Genomic DNA, 17,893 nt, shown 5'->3' with positions numbered 1-17,893 from the left:
TGCATTTTTGCAATCCAGAAATTATATGCAATAAACTATCTGCTTGTGTCTGCTTATGTCTAGTTTAGTTTAGTTTAATTTATTCAAGTAGACATATTCTCATTTGAAGAGAATTTCTCCAACTAAATCAACATATCAACTTGTCATAATTCTGAAAATACAAAGTAAAGTTCATCTATGCAAATGCATTTCAATTTCTGATAAGAATATTTTTAAAATCAATAATCTGGAATATAAGGTTTGGGGCATAGTTATTTGAAGGGCTGCTTGTATTCCATAGTGTCCACTCAATCAGTTTGTGCTAGCAGAGTTGGTATGCTCCAGGTTCCTTCAATAAAGCAGTGCTATTTGTTAGGATGCAGGAAGCACACCTTCTATGTGGTGGCACCTGCCCTCTGAAACCAGATCTCCTTTGAAATCCCTGTGGCTTCTACCTTGTTGGTGTTCCATAAGGCCTTGAAGTCTTGTTTGTTCTCTCAGACCAGAGGTGGGTTCCTATTAGTTCTAACTGGTTCTTTAGAACCGTTAGTAAACCAGTGATGACATCACAGAGCCGGTTCTGTCAGTGCCAGTCCATGGGCACTGCCATCTTGGATTTGTTTCTTCTTCTTCTTCTTCTTCTTCTTCTTCTTCTTCTTCTTCTTCTTCTTCTTCTTCTTCTTCTTCTTTATTAGATTTGTATGGTGCCCCTCTTCGAGGACTCGGAGCGCCTCACAACAAGAAAAACAGTACAAATCCAATATTTAAAAAACAGTTTAAAACCCTTAACATAAAAACAATCATACATCTCATGCAAACCATACTGGAAACGGCCCAGGGGAATCAATTCCCCCATGCCTGACGGCAGAGGTGGGTTTTGAGGAGTTTGCAAAAGGCAAGGAGGGTGGGGGCAGTCCTAATCTCTGGGGGGAGTTGATTCCAGAGGGTCGGGGCCGCCATAGAGAAGGCTAATACCCTGGGTCCTGCCAGATGACATTGTTTTGTCAACGGGACCCGAAGAAGGCCAACTCTGTGGGACCTAACCGGTCACTGGGATTCGTGCAGCAGAAGGAGGTCCCAGAGATATTCTGTTCTGATGCCATGAAGGGCATCTGCGCACGTGCATAAATTATTTTTTTATTGCTGTGCGCACACACCCAGAGCAAACCAGCAAACCAGCAGCCAAAGGATCCACAACATCCCCCTGTCTCAGACCTTGAATTAAAGTGGATGGAGTCTCTTTTTGAATGTGCTTTTATATTGAGCAACCAGATTCCACCTTGGTGCAGTTTTTTTTAATTGTGTTTTTATGTTTATTATATGGTGGGTTGTTCAGAATTGGCTTGGAGTCAGCATAGGCACCTAAATAGCACTGATGATGTTACCTAAATGTTATCATATACACAGTATTTAATGAATAAATACTGTGTATTATATACACAGTATATCCATACAACGAAATTCACATGACGCCTAAAGACCAGACTCAACACACATAAGAATCCGAAAAATCCACTCTACCTGAACCACCTAAACATCAACACAACAGACCAAGTAATACTGTTCAACAGCTCACTGATGGTGACCCTTTAGTTCATTGTTAAGTGCAATTATAGCTTTGAAATCAAAACTGTTAAGAAAATGTGTGGTCCAAGTTTTAATTGTTCTGTATCTTCTGCCAGAAGGCAGCAGTCCAAAAAGATTGTAAACAGGATGAGAAGAGTCTCTGAGAATGTTGTACAACTTCCTCAAACAGTGAGATGTGAAGATATCGTCCAGGACTAGTAGTTGGAGCCTGATGATATTCTAGGCAGTTTTAATGATTCTGTGCAGAGGGTTTTTTTTGTCCACTACAAAACTGCTCCCATATCATGCAAGAACGCCATATGCCAGGACATTCTCAATGGTGCTGCAATAGCAGGATAGCAGTAGATGCAGAGATAGATTTACTTTCCTGAGCATTCTCAGGAAGTACAGCATCTTCTGTGCCTTCTTCACAAACATTACCAAGTTTGATAATGAAATGTTTGTACGAAAACAACCAAACTTAGGGAACACCAAGGACCCCACAGTTATTAATCTATTGTGCCTCTGTAGTAATGAGTTACCATTCAAATACTTTTCCCCATTTCTTAACCTAAATAGTTCTAATTTCTTCAATACTGGCTATAAGCTTTATGGTGAATGTTTTCTTTATATAATCTGACTCTGGAGGCTAAATGCCGTGAAGAGCAACTTTATTCCTGGCATTTTTTCACAGTCCTGTTTTAAGTTATTTTGTTCAGGCAAGCCATTGATATCACCACAATAATGGGAGCTGCTGTTTCCAACATCATTGTTTCTATTTTATTTGGCAAGCGATATGACTATGAAGATGCCACATTTCTACAACTACTGAAGCTATTCACTGAAAATATCCAATTTTCAGGAACCTTTGATATTTTGGTAATCTTATTTTTCATATTGCTCTTATATTTGAAGAAAAAAATTGTGACATAGAGGCAGCATAATGTATGTCGCTGATCCCTTTTTGTCACTGCCATATATATTTCTGGGTGTATAGTTAAAGAAGGCTTAACTCCATTATTCTCTCAATATATAAAAGTGAGATAAGTGAAACCTTCTAATTATCATCCAATTAGTTTTCTTTTAGTAAATAGCAAACTATAGAATATGGCAGATATTTATGCTATAACCTTTTTGATAGGCTATGTTTAAATACCCTAAGTGCCTGAACACTGTAGTCTGATGAAATGTTATAATCTGCCAAATGGAACGGTCTACGCTGTCTTCATAGATTTAAAGGTGGCTTTAACTATATCTCTCAAAATAATTTTTTGGGGGAAAATTATACCCTCTATATTTCATCTCCATCTCCTCAAAGTGATCGTGATATTACATCAAGGCTTGACCAGGATAATAGCAATAGGAAGTGAATACACCCCGTTTCAACCTGCAGAGAGTCAAGGAAGAGTAATTCCTTATTAATTAACCTTTTTCCTTAAAAATAATAGATTTTCAACCTCCATAAAATAAATAAAACAGTTGGAAAGGACCTTGCAGCCCAACCACCTTCAGGAGACTTGGACAAATCTCTTCTTAAAATCCTTAATGATGGAGTATCCATGACTTCTAAAATCAAGCTGTTCCACTGATCAATTGCTATTATCACAACATTTCTCCTTATTTCTAAGTTGGTTTTCTTCTTGATAAGTTTCCATTGTTACTTTTTGTTGTGCAATTAGGTGCTTCAGAGAATAGGTTTACTCACATTTTTCTGTAATAGCCAATTAAATATTGGATGACTGTAGGACCTGTAGTCCTTCTCTTTGTTAGATTGACATTCCCAGTTCTTGCAGCTATTGATGATATGTTGTAACCTCTAACCTCCTAATCATCATCTTTCCATTCTCTGCATTTTCAAAGTTTCAACATTTTTTGTGTGTATCATGATGACCAAAACTGGTCCAAACATGGTCTTATCAAAGCAGAACAAACTAGTACTAACACTTCCTTTGATACGGATACTAATCCTATATTAATGTAGCTAAGATTGCATTGACTTTTTTCACAGTTGCAGCACACAGCCGGGTCATAATTAAATGGTCTAGATGACTCTCACAGTTACCACAGTAGAGCCAGGTTCCATCTATTCTATACCCCTGCATTTCTTCTTGTTTTTGCCTAACTGAATTGCATTTTATTGGACAGGTCCCAGTGGTTAAGTCTGTCAAGGTTCTTCTGGATTTTGAGCCTATCTCTTACAACAGTGGTTCTTAACCGAGGTCAAGACACACCCGACTCATTATGTAAATTTGTGATGACACACCCCGCTTGGCCATCATTTACTGCAGATGATCACGTTACAATAATTGGCCAATCAGTGCTGCGGGGAATTTATTGTGCTCAATAGTCACCATGTGACTTTCGTAGTCGTACGTTGTGTGGGTGGTTTCTTTCTTAATATTTTAATCCATACTAACTACCGGTATGTTGAGCAAAAAAAGAAAGTGGTCAGACGAATATGTACAACATGGATTCACATGTATCATGGAACATGATGGGAGTCAGTGTCCTACCTGCATGATTTGCAATGCCAAGTTGAGCAACTCTAGTCTTGCACCAGCAAAACTGAAGGAACACTCCTTGAAGCTGCATGGAGATGGGGAATACAAGAACACTACACTTGCTGAATTCAAGGTGAAAAGAGCCAGATTTGATGAAAGAGCCACTCTGACTGCTCTTGGATTTGTACCTGTGAACAGGGGTGGATTCCTCCCAGTTTGGGCCAGTTTGCCCAAATCAGTAGTGACCCACTGGTAATGTCATCATGATGTCACTGAACAAGATTCGTTGGTGCTGGTCCATGGGCTGTCTCAAACATGTCTGTGCTGCAGTAGCTGAGGAAGAACAGTCATTTGCAGTTGTCTGATAACCCAAGGAGTTCATTTGTCTCCATTAAGCATTCAAAGCTAGTCATATAGGTATCCCAGGGCTCCTGTGCTGGGCTGAAGTGACTCGGCGGGGCATGTGTCATCATATCAGTTGAGTTGGTGCTGTATGTCGAAGATTTGCAGCCCCAGGATTGATTGCGAGGTTGTCAGCTCTTTTCTGGTCTATCTGCCTTCCAATACCACCTTCATCGCCAGTGTTCAATAGAGTGAATGGAAGAGGCAGACAGAAGTGGCTTCAAAACAACAGCTTTTTATTTGACAACTATTTACAACCGAGCAAAGGCTCTGTCTGACAACCAGCCCTTTCATAGGGAGCTGCCAGACAGTCTAGCCAATCAGCAGTCTGATAATGTAACAAATACATTGGTATGTTTTCCATTGCACATTGGTATATGTACTATAAATCATTTTGTGCACTTAGATTATGTGTTTATTTCTGGAGAAACTGCAACATTGTTCCCATTGACACAAAGCAGGGAGGATTGCTGCCCTCCTTCCTTAATTATTCAGCTAAGTAATCCTAGAACTAGGTTGTTAGATTATAGGAAACTAGCTATTCAAGAATGTAAAAAAAGAAAGTATTCCCAGTATGAATAATGGGTTCAGGTAGTGTAAATGCTTCACTGCAAGAGACATTCCAAAGATGTTCACAGAGACACTGTTATTGAAAATGTTTTTTTTTAATGGTAGAAAGTCAATCATTTCATTTCTCCAGAGGAGCACAGAATGTTCCAGGAGATGAAGCTACATTTAGCTAAGGCTTGCTAAATTCTTATTCTTCTTTTACTCCTCTGGAAAGAGTGCAGTCCAAATTCCTAAAAGCTACTATATTTCACTTAGTTCACTATGTCCCAAATGTAGTACTAAGGAGGAAGGCAAAATTATCTAAAGTCAAAACAGGTGCATGGATTAAAATTATATCACATTGGTTAAAAATATTCTTTCCCTCCACATATTATATTGTATTTTTCCCTTATAGAGGACAATTATGAATCGGTGTTGTTCAGGACCATTTCACAAAAACTTCAGTATCTTGGGTTTTCCAGAGAAGCACTCTTAATGACAGGGCACAAATATGCGCTTAGTGCATTTAAATAACATATCAAAGACCTGGGAATCCATTAAGATTGGTCTGCTCTACCTAAGTACATTTTTTTAGCAAATTCCTTTTAAAGCAGCAAGATATTTATATTGTTTAACTGCCCTAAACCTCAAAGGGCATTAACTTTAATATGCTATCATAAACTTCCCATAGCAGTGTAGCTAAATTTTGTTTGCATGCCATGTCAGCATTATTACACATTAAAATCAGCAAGAAAACATGGGGCCATGAAAGCTAGGATGCAAAGTCTTGGAATGAGGGAGAAGAAGGGGCTTGAAGGCAACAAAGATACCAAAAGCCAGGACAACCTTCCCCAAGAGAGAACTGCCTGCAGTATCCGGTTATATCTTCCCATGCTTGTCATCACCATGATGTCATTGTGTGTCCCATCTCCCCTTAAAATATTCCCCATCCCCAACTCTTGTCCTCACTCCCCCAGTATCATTATAGTTCATGTATGCCTTAGGAACAAACCCAGTCTCATCAATTGGTACCAGTTTATTTAGAAGCAGTTTTAATGTTTTTGTGCTAAAGACTTTATTAGCTACGTTATTGAATTAGATGGGTCATTGTGATGATTGACAAGTGGTGTTATTCCTCTTCTGAGTTAGCAATTACATTTCCTTTCCAGGAAAAAGGAAGCTCTTGAATGTTGCTGAATCTCATTTTTTACTAGTGTTAATATTTTGATCAGAATTTCCTGATTATATTCTTTCCTATCATAATCTACCTTTCATCAATTTATCGGTTATCACCACCCATCTTTTATACAACACATGAAACGTAGACAATACTGGATTCTTTCTTAAATTGTGCCTCTCAAAATGAAAGCAATTGTTATAGTTTTTTGTGTCAGATCAGCGTAAAACAGCACAAGTCTTGTATGGCATGGGAGTGGATGTAAATCCAACAACAGGAGTCAGGTCCAGATTATCTTTAGATGTTCCTGGGGGTGTCTGGAAGGTAAATTTCTGCAAGAGGTTGGTAAAGAAGAGGAAGAGCTCCATTTTGGCAAGGTTCTCACCTGCACATACTCTCCGACCTGGAAGAAAACATAACATGGCAAAAAAAGAGATTTTTCAGGTCATGGAGAGATCAGCGTACAGGAAAAAAGAATAACATATCAAAGATATGGAAAGAAGTAAAAATGCAGTAAGGGAATAGGGACACAGAATTTTTCTAACTAATAAATGACAGCCGATTTCTGAATTTGAAGATAAAGTCAAAAAACAAAAAAGCCATCACTGGAAAACAGGTATGGATATTATCCTTAAGAATTTTGGATTCCAGAAGAAAGCAATTAAAATATTGTAGGGTAAGGTATTTGTTCAGATATTCATGGACCCAATATATGTGTTTGAATGAGTGGGTTATTACTCAATTGGACATAATCCCAAAATAACTTCATGGGCAAGACTGTAGGCCTCTCTCCAGGGTCACTCTTCTGCTTATCTAATTCTTTGCTCTTTGGGGGGGGGATTAATTCTTGGAATAAAGAAAACTTCAGAGAAAGGCTTTGTGAAAAGAATGCTAATATATTTCAGATTGTGGTGCAATCATCTATCTTTTCATCCTGGTGCTATTGCAGGTAATCTTCAATTTGCTAAAGTTCATTTAGTGACCCTTCAAAGTTATACTCTTACTACTGTTGCAGCATCCCCATGGTCATGTGATCATAATTCAAATGCCTGGCAACTAATAATAATAATAATTTATTCGATTTGTATCCCGCCCCGGACTTGGAGAGGCTCACAACAATAAAACATCATATACAAATCCAATGTTAAAACAATCTTTAAAAAAACCCTATTAAAAACAGTCATACAACCCAAACACACCATCCATAAAATCAAAGACAGCTAAGCATATATCAATTCCTCCATGCCTGGTGACATAGATGAGTTTTCAAAAGTTTGCGAAAGGCAAGGAGATTGGGAGCAATCCTAATCTCCGGAGGGAGCTGATTCCAGAGGGCTGGAGCCGCCACAGAGAAGGCTCTTCCCCTGGGTCCTGCCAGATGGCATTGTTTCGTCGACGGGACCCGGAGAAGGCCAACTCTGTGGGACATAATCAGTTGCTGGGATTTGTGTGGCAGCAGGCGGTCCCGGAGGTATTCTGGTCCGATGCCATGTAGGGCTTTATAAATATGAGTTATAACTAAATCATATTTATGATGGTTACAGTGCACCTAGGTTACCTTTTGGGATCTTGTGACAAAGAAAGGCAATGGGGAACTCAGATTCACTTAACTATCGGTTCTAACTTAACAACTGCAGTGATTCACTTAACAACTTGGCAAGAAAAGTTGTAAAATGGGGCAAAATTCACTTAACAAAACTATCATTTAGCAACAGAAATGTTGGGTTCAACTTACATTGTAAGTCAAGGGCTACCTGTACAATAAAAACTCTGAAGCCTCTCCTAGAATGTTATGAACATTATCAATGCCAAACTGTGAAGTTTGCTTACATCCCACTGGCAGTATGGCATGGTTTTGGCATAGCTTGAAGGGAGATTTGGTAAGTGCCCTGTGGAATACCATCTCTATCTCCATGTAGTCTGTCAAGGGAAAAAATATTCCCTCTGTCCTCCACTGTCCAATGGAGTGAGTTGCAATGAAATCAGGGTCAAGCTACTGACAGTAGCTGAATTCAAGGGCTTGGACTTCAAATGACTGAATTAGATTCCTTCAGATGTGTTTCAAAGCACTAGGATTCAGAATTCTATTTTTACTTGTTGTCATTTAAACTTAGAAAGATTTTTTAAAATGTATTTAATTGTAGCTGTGGTTTAATTTCCCTTCTATCTAATACTCTTTCTTTACCATCTTATTTTATTTTGCTATGTTGCACTTTATGCTATGATCCAATAATAAAAACTTAAGAAAAGCTAATAAAGGAGTCAAACTAAGAAGATACAAATCCTGTGTCCATCCGAAGGTCCCAGTCAGCCAGGAAGGCTGAAAGACAAGATTCATCCTGGACTGCCAAAATGCAGAAAAGCTGATACTGAGAACAACAGGAATAATAGTAATTCATGCACAGGGTTGATGATTTCCCAGACAGACTTTGGAATCAACTAGTCCCTGAATAAGCTTGGCCACACATGCGTCCGTGAGACCTAAACTTTGTTAAAATAATGTCTATGAGATCAAGATCATATAAATTGTTTTCTTTTCAAACAAGGTGAAAGTGTTGCCTTTTATGGAATATAATCTATGACATCAGAGAATCTTACCAGCAGAAAATGGCATGAATGCATTCCTTTTCACAAATTTTCCTTCAGAATCAAGAAAATGTTCAGGGTAGAATTCATGAGGTTTCTCCCACTGAGATTCATCACGGAGCACAGATGTCAGCAAGGGAATGATGTATGTGCCCTAAAAAAATGAAATGATGAAAGGTTGATATCGAAAAGGTGAACAAAGCTTTGGTGTAAGGGAGGAGGGCAATGACGGATTCCAACGGATTCCAAAGAAACACAATCACCAACCTAACCCAAAAGGAGACATCCCCTGTGAACTGAGGCACAGAACAGGAGAATGGCATCGCCCTCCTTCCTTACATCAAAGGCATCACAGATAAAATCAGCAAAATTCTCCACAAACACAATATCAAGACAGCCTTTGGCACTGACCAAAATATTGCCAACATCTTAAGAAACTCCAAAGACAAGATCCAGCTAGAAAACCAAGGGGTCTATGAAATACCATGCAAAATCTGCCCCACCACATATATTGGACAAACTAATTGGAGAATAAACACACACATCACAGAACACAAGAATGCAGTCAGAAAAGAAGAAAAAACTTCCTCCCCTTTCCAACACCTCAGAACAATAGGTCGTGAAATTTATTTTGAAAAAAGTAAATTAATTTCCACCCCAACAAAAAACACCCAAACAAAAAAATAATCATGGAAGCCATTGAAATAGAGAAACATCCCCACAACATGAATAAATGTGATGATATCCCCCACCTACCAGACATCTGGAAACTAACCCTAATCAATGAATGAATCCAAGCCACGAAAACTGACACCAGACCCAGAACAACACAGGATATCACCATCAATTGATCTCACCATACCCAAACCCATACCCACCCTACAGACAAAATACATGGCACCTCCAACTGCTGCACCATCCTCTGACACACAAAGCAAACTGACACACACCATAACCACATAGCACAAACATGGAGCCAAACCAGAACCTATGATGTTACACCGCAGACATACATTACAAAACAGCTGACTAGTCTTCAGGCATCAACTGCAACAACTGCTCAGGATGTCACCCCTGATCTGCAAACATCAACTAATCTGCATACATCAACATCATCAACTATTTTGCCTCCCCTCTTCTTTCTGGCAGCTCCTTCAAAGCTTGCTGCCTATCACACTCCTGAGCAAAACATGTGAGCTATTTCCTCCTTTCAGTGGTCCATGAAAGTACTTTTATAGTATGTAGATAATAAAGTTGAAAAAAGGTGAACAACATTTTTACAGAACTATTGATACATTGAGGCTGGATGTGACAAGGAATGGCTGGGAGGGGAGGGGACAGGCAAGGCAACCCTTGATGTGAATGACATTTAGATGGCCATGCTCACCCAGTCACATGACCACCAAACCTCGCCTGCCGAGTGGCATAATCACGAAGCCATGCTCACCCAGTTACATGATCATGAAGTCACATCCATCATCATATGACCATTAAGCCACACCCACACTATGACCATTAAGCCACACTATAACACACACACACCCGAACCGGTAGGAAAAAAATTAGAATCGACCCCTGGTCTGTGGCCTTATAATTGATTTAGACAATTCCATTAATTAAGGACTACTTTTTCCTACCCATTGAACACGACAGACTAGATCTCATATAATACAGTGATTTCAGATTAATCACCTTGGGGATAAAGAAGCCTTTGAAAGTTATATCCATGGTGGTTGCATGTGGCACATTGGAGGGAATAATATTAGAAAATCTTTGAAATTCATGAATTACAGCATCAGTGTAAGGCATTTTGACTCGGTGTTCTGTCCTTGGTTGAATATCACCAATCTCTCTTGCAATTTCTGCTTGGATCTTACCTGGGAGAACAAAATGATATTATGATTTATCAAGATGATTCATTTTTTCAATTTTGTTTTAAATGGAAGTTAATGCATACATTCTAAATTCTGAATGATATAATAGTCACTGATTGTGATCCTTGGATGAATGCCCTTCAGACGGTCAGTCATACATTATACACTTTACAAATTGTTCTATCCCGGCCTTTTCAGATTGACACAAATGACTAAATCCCACTATTTAAGCTTTGAAAGAAACATTTAGGAGCAGGATTCAGTTTGTTAAAAGTTCAGGGGATATTTTTCTTTGCTGTGAAATTCTCAGGCAAGTTGCTGGAAAAGGCGTCAGATTCAGAGCTTCTGGCATTCAAGCAAGATAATTCAATTCAATTCAATTTATTAGATTTGTATGCCGCCCCTCTCCGAAGACTCGGGGCGGCTCACAACAGTAATAAAAAACAGTATAACAATGGAACAAATCTAATAATAAAAATTATATAAAAAACCCCAACAATTAAAAACCGTACAACACATACATAGCAAACATAAAATATAAGAAAGCCTGGGGGAGGTGTCTTAGTTGCCTCATGCCTGGCAATATAGGTGGGTCTTGAGTAACTTGCGAAAGACAAGGAAGGTGGGGGCCGTTCTAATCTCTGGGGGGAGTTGATTCCAGAGGGCTGGGGCCGCCACAGAGAAGGCTCTTCCCCTGGGGCCCGCCAAATGACATTGTTTGGTCAATGGGACCCGGAGAAGGCCAACTCTATGGGACCTTATCGGCCCCTGAGATTCGTGCGGTAGAAGGCAGTTGCGGAGGTATTCTGGTCCAATGCCATGAAGGACTTTAAAGGTTATTACTAACACTTTGAATTGTGACCAGAAACCGATCGGCAGCCAGTGCAGGCCACAGAGTGTTGTAGAAATGTGGGCAAATCTAGGAAGCCCCACGATAGCTCTCGCGCCCACATTCTGCACGATCTGAAGTTTCCGAACACTTTTCAAAGGTAGCCCCTTGTAGAGAGCATTGCAGTAATCAAACCTCGAGGTGATAAGGGCATGAGCAACTGTGAGCAATGACTCCCTGTCCAAATAGGGCCGCAACTGATGCACCAGGCGAACCTGGGCAAACGGCTTCCTCGCCACAGCCGAAAGATGATAAGTAAGACGATGAGTCATAGAGTATATAAAATCAGCTCACCACAGTTTGACAGGCATGCAGCTTCTAGCAAAGGACTTTTGCAAAGCAGGAATCATGGTTTTTTTGGGGGGGAGGGGCTTTTTCTAGAGCCCCAGATCTAACACAGTGTCCATGAAATCAACGTTGACACTCCACCCAGAATTTCCCAAGATCCTTTATTTAATACCTGCTTGGAGTGGTCAGCAAACCTCATAGAGTTAAAGCTACAAATTGTTCTTTTTACCATACAAGTGTTGTTGTTTGCTTTGAAACCTCCTGAATCTGGCATCTAATAGAGGTTCATCCATTCTAATGTCCTCTTCATTCTCTGACCTGGACTATTGACATATCTGCCATCCCTCGTGGTTCCTCAGGTTCATCCAGGTCTATTTCTCCATCACTCTTACTCTCTGCATCAGCTGGCAACCCCACTGGCCCAGGGTATCCAGAGGGGCCTGGCTCATCATCCTCAGAATCTGACATGACCAGAGGTGGACAAGGAGCGCTCACAACACAAATGGACTATTCTAATCTGCTATGCACCTGGAAGTCTTGCAGATCATTTAGACATTAATACTCAGTCCAATATGTGATTGGATAGTGATTTGTGTGCCGCATTATGACCATGTGAGCCCACTGGACTATTTGTAGTAAGCTTCTGAATACAATTTGAGTACTGGTGAGATTGGGCAAGTCGGCATACTTTGGCATAAATTGGCAAGTCAGCATAAATTAAAGATATCTATTTTTAAAAATTTATTTTGTTTCTTAAATATGTACAAGATAGCAGGCATAGGTTTAAATATAAATATAAACAAAGTAAGTACGGATAAATGAGGATAATAGGACAGTAAAACAGGGATGGTAGATACAGTGATGCACTTGTGCACGCCCCTTACAGACCTCTTAGGAATGGGTGAAGTCCACAATAGACAATCTAAAGTTAAAATTTTTGGGGTTTGGGGAAGAAACCACAGAGTCAATTAGTACATTTCAGGCGTTAATCACTCTCTTGCTGAAGTCGTATTTTCTGCAATCGAGTTTGGCATGGTTTACATTAAGTTTGTATCTATTATGTGCTTGTGTATTGTTGTGGTTGAAGCTGATGTAATCATTGACAGGTAGGATATTGTGGCAGATAATTTTATGAACTACATTTAGATCAGATCAAAGGTGACATACTTCTAATTTTCCTAAGCCCAAAATTTCAAGTTTGATGGAATCGGGTATTCTGTTCTGAGCAAAGGAGTGTAGTATTCTTCTCATGAAATATTTCTAGATACATGTATTTTCCTTTTTTCCATTTTTTATACTTGTCCTTTTTTGTCTTTCAATTTGTCAGAGAGTTCTTTATGCAACCATGCTGGTTTCTCTTATTTTTCTTCTTCATTGGTATTTTGCTAGACTGGGATTTTATAATCTCAGTTTTCAAAATTTCCCAAGCTTCTTGACTTGTTTTCTCCTTAAGGATTCTTGTCCATGGAATCTGTCTCAGATTCTGTCTAAGTTTATTGAAAGTAGCTCTCTTAAAGTCCAAGACTCTAGTTTAACTTTGTTTCACTGCTTGGGTTTGCATAATGTTGAATTCCAATATTGCATGATCACTTGCCCCCAAGGTTCCTGTAGCTTCAACACCTTCTATCATTTCATCTCTGTAAGTGAGAATTAAGTCCAATTTGGCTGATCCCAGTGTTCCCTTCTCTAGTTGTCTGCTAGATTTGTTAGGAACCTGTCAGAGTAGTTAAAATTCCCCATTACTATTGTGATGTCCTTCCTACATATCTTAGTTAACTGACTAGCAAAAAGTTCATCTACCTCTTTTGTTTGGTTGGGTGGCCTATAGAATAGACCTCCGGCAATGTCAGTTTACCCAAATGCATTCAAGATAATTGTCATTATTGTTGTGTTTTATTTGTGTAAAGATGTACTTATTTCTTATACAGTGGTACCTGTACTTAAGAACTTAATTCGTTCCATGACCAGGTTCTTTTTTAAAATTTAATTTAATTTAATTTTTTATTAGAAAAAAAATTATTACATGTATAAACATTAAAAAGACAGTACATGATCTATCATTTTGTTACATATTTGTTTGTTTTTGCTATTGTACCAAATGTCTTAAAAGAGACAGAAACAAACACCATAACAAGACATATAAACATGTAACAACTCCCTCCCCCCCTGAACTGTTTCCTAGACAGTTCTTTCTCTTATATATTTCTACGACCTATAACACCAGCAGTTACACTAAGGTTTATGTGCAACCAGAATTATACAATATTTCCCTGTATCTCATTATAATGTATATTTTGAAATATTTTAAAATCTTAAACATATGTTTCCTATGTACAGCTATTATCTCTATTTTCTTTTATCCACCCAGTTATAGAATTCCTTCCAAATCTCATAATAACATGATTCATCTTTATTCCTTAACTCTTGTGTTAACTTATCCAGTTCTGGACAATCATATATTGATTCTGTGTATTAATTTATCCCTTTCTTCTCTTAGTTCTTCATTTTGTAAATCTTTTTGCACTTCTTTTTCTATATATTGCACTTTGTTTGGGTATTCTTACATCTGTTTGGTTTTAGTTTTCTTTATTTTGGCCGTGTATGCTATCGTTAAACCTCTTATGTATGCTTTGGTGGTGTCCCATAGTATCTGCATCATTGTTTCATCATTCCAGTTATTTTGAAAGAAAAATTTTAACTCTTCATTCATGAGTTTAATATAATTATTCTATTTTATTAATGTTTGGTTTAATGTCCACCTATAGTATTGTCTTTTTGGTTCTTTAATCATTAGTATTATTGGGTGATGGTCTGCCCATATATTCGGTCCAATCTCAATTTTCTCAGTGATGTTCTCTATTTCCTTGTCTACGCAATTAATGCCAATCCTCAACCATGATATTTAAGGTGGTGAGAAAAAAGTGTACTGTAATTCCTGTGTGTGTCTTTCCCTCCATATGTCTATAAGGCTGTGTTCTCTCACCATCTCAAAAAATTCAATTGGTATGGTTTTCTTCTCTTTATTTTTCTTTTGGGCCATTTATAATCTTTTTTGATATCATGAACTGCATTAAAGTCTCCAATGATACAGATGTTTTCCCCACCTATTTGTCTTACATGTTCTTCTAATTCCCTGTAAAATTCTCTCTGATTTGTATTTGGGGCGTATATAACCATCAGTGCCATTTCTTTGTATCCTATCCTGATTTATATACTTAGTATTCTGCCTTCACTATCATCATAAATTTGCTTCGGTTGTAATCGTTCCCTGATGTATACACTGATTCCCCTTTTTTTGGACTCTGATAGTGCAGCAAATAATTTATCCAATTTTTTATTTTCTAATAATTTAGTGTCTTGTTTTCTAATGTGGACCTCCTGTAGACATAATATATCTGCATTTTCTTTCTGTAATTTAATCATTGTCTGTCTTCTTTTTATAACCGAATTCAATCCATTAATGTTAACTGAAAAGATTTTTAGTGATTTTATCTTTTTACTGTTTTTTCGCCGCTGCTCATCATAATCCTTTCTTCTCTCTGTGTCCCTTTCCTTTCTCTTTTGTCCTCAGATTCTTTCTCTTCTATTTCTTCTTCCCGGCTTTGAAGGTCTACGTCTGAGCTGCTTCCTCCTTCTTTTTCTAAGCATTGCACAGTAAAGTCAATTTTTATATTTTTCCTTTCCATGTTATTAAAAGTCCCTCAGGAATTAACCACCTAAATGGTATTTCCTGTCTCATCAATTTAGCTGTTAAGTAATGAAAATCACTTCTTTTTTCTCTGATTCTCTTAGATATCTGTTTTAAAATAATTATTTCTTTTCCATTGTACATTATTTGTTCATTTCTCATGCTTTTGTAAATTTCATCTCTGACCACTTTCTTTGTAAATCGTACATGAACATTCCTTGGAAGTCTGTGCTTCTTCGCTTTTATTGCATGCCAATATTATGAAAGTGCTTACTTTGAATTTCTGGGTATTTCATCATTAGGAGTATGGCCCAGCTCAGAGTGTTTGATGTTGTGTCTGTACCAGCAACAAATAAATCATCTACAAGACCTATAAGATTTTTGTTATGGAAATATCCACCATGTGTCATCTTCATATTTTCCTGAAGTGTATAGAGAAAATATTAATAAGGAAATTCAACCTATCCACATAACACATATTCCTGAAATCTCAAATGACACTTCATGTGTGGTTAATAGCTTTAGAAGCTTATAGTTGCCCCAACCCCAACACTGTGGGATTTCTAGAAAGAAAACTCTGAAATCAAACAGTTGCATACAAAGAAAAAAAGATTGGCACAAAGGGATCACCCAGTCCTGTCCCCACTTGGATCAATATTTAAGGCATTTTAATGGAAGAGAAATCAATCTTGGTATAATTTTAAGTAGCTGACATTTCTGAAATAAAGTAATGAAGAGGGATTGATTAAAATTGCTTTGGAATTTTGTTTTAATTTAATTTAATTTATTTGACTTCTATGCCACCCAGTCCCGAAGAACTAAGAGCAGTTTACAACAGTACAAACAATGCAATAATATAAAAAGAGTTGAACATACGGTAATTTGGACGTGTCAAATGTTAAGATTCACAGCCTCCAGGCCTGTCGGCAAAGCCAGGTCTTAACAGCTTTTTGAAAGGCCGGTAGAGTGGGAGCTGTGTGAACATCGGGGGAGAGTTGGTTCTATACAGCCGAGGCAGTTACAGAAAAGGCCCTCCACCGCAGTCCCGCCAACCTACATTGTTTAGTCAACGGGACCCAGAGGAGGCCAATTCTGTGTGATCAAATAGGTTTCTGGGAGATATGTGGCAGGAGACAGTCCTGTCTATATTTTTGAAAGAAAGATCTTAACCAGTCTGCAGATAGCATATACAGTATGGAGTCTTATTTTTAACATTTAAAATTTATAATAACAGATATGGCTAAAATAATCTATTACCTGCTTTTGCCAAACAAGAAATGATTCAATAAAATTTCTCGGGTCATTTTCATCAAGATCTTGGAGATATTCTATGAAGGTGGTCTTTATGAAATCATGGAGCTCCTTTTGATTTTTCATTATTATTTTATGAACACCCAAAAAATACCCCAACTTGGGAAACAAATTATATAGCTAAAAGAATGATAAAGGAAAACGCATATTATGAAAATTGAATGTTTTGAGTTTTTCGGATGGAAATCTCAAATATTTTTATCAAAATAATGTTATGAGAAGTAACGTGCTTTGCTTTTCAACAAAGCTTAAATGACACATATTCTGTTGTCTGCTTTTCCCACCTTCAAAATATGAAATTAGATTACCAACACAGCAGGGCTTCCTAGAAGTTGAATATTTTCCCTAATTGTCTTCAGTAATCGTAAAAATATGGCATCTTCATATTCATAGCGTTTCCCAAGTAGAATCGAAACTATGATGTTGGAAACAGCAGCAGTGAGAATTCTTTTGATGTCAAAGGGTTTTCCTGGACAAAAACAATAGATAAAGTGTGAATGAAAGAATTAAATCTGTTTTCTACTGCATTTATATTCAAAATCACCTTACATAAAGGGAACATTGTTCCCAGAAAGCTATGGCTAGCACTGATAACATTGGAATAATTTATATTAAAAATATGAAAAAGTATTTCAATTGTAATTCATTTTTTCAAAACTGTAATATCTGATCATACATCACTGATGTTTGGTCTTCACAACAGTGGAACTTCTTGAGAATAAAATATTTGGCAAAGTTGTTGCAATGCCTCCTCATTAAATTATTAAATTATTGCAGTTTTATAGATCAAATAGCTCAAACAAAAGCACAGAGGAGCAAGAACTCCAATTTACAACATATTTTCATTCTTAGATGAACGACTTGCAACCCGCTCTAAATGAAGGATTTAGAGGAGTCTCTAAAGAAGAATAAGTCTAGAAGTGATTCGTGAGTCCTCTGGAAGCCAAAAGCAAGATGGCGACTATATGTTGCTGGAATGCTGGAAACCTGGCTTCTGCTCATGAGGAAAAAAACCAGAAAAAATTCTCCCCCACCAAAAAAATAAAAAATTCAGACCCTCACCCCCCAAAAGCTGAAGACAAG

General features: G+C 37.9%; 1 protein-coding gene across 1 annotated transcript in view; it reads right to left on the bottom strand.

The window, feature by feature from the left end:
* Positions 1–6,013: 6,013 nt before the first annotated feature.
* The window catches only part of LOC139156603 (cytochrome P450 2K1-like), a 24,524-nt gene continuing 12,644 nt past the window's right edge, over positions 6,014–17,893 (bottom strand). The window contains exons 5-10 of the mRNA XM_070732456.1: positions 17,119–17,279; positions 16,757–16,930; positions 15,774–15,921; positions 10,453–10,637; positions 8,773–8,914; positions 6,014–6,577 (exon numbers count right to left, since the gene is read on the bottom strand). Of these exons, the coding sequence (XP_070588557.1) occupies positions 6,393–6,577; positions 8,773–8,914; positions 10,453–10,637; positions 15,774–15,921; positions 16,757–16,930; positions 17,119–17,279 (995 nt within the window). The 3' untranslated portion in view covers positions 6,014–6,392. The remainder of the gene's footprint in view (positions 6,578–8,772; positions 8,915–10,452; positions 10,638–15,773; positions 15,922–16,756; positions 16,931–17,118; positions 17,280–17,893) is intronic.

Source organism: Erythrolamprus reginae, chromosome 1 (genome assembly GCF_031021105.1).
Source record: "Erythrolamprus reginae isolate rEryReg1 chromosome 1, rEryReg1.hap1, whole genome shotgun sequence".
In the NCBI taxonomy this organism is placed as follows: domain Eukaryota; kingdom Metazoa; phylum Chordata; class Lepidosauria; order Squamata; family Dipsadidae; genus Erythrolamprus; species Erythrolamprus reginae.
The sequence above is the reverse complement of the archived record's forward strand: the minus strand, read 5'-3'. Positions and strand labels throughout refer to the sequence as shown.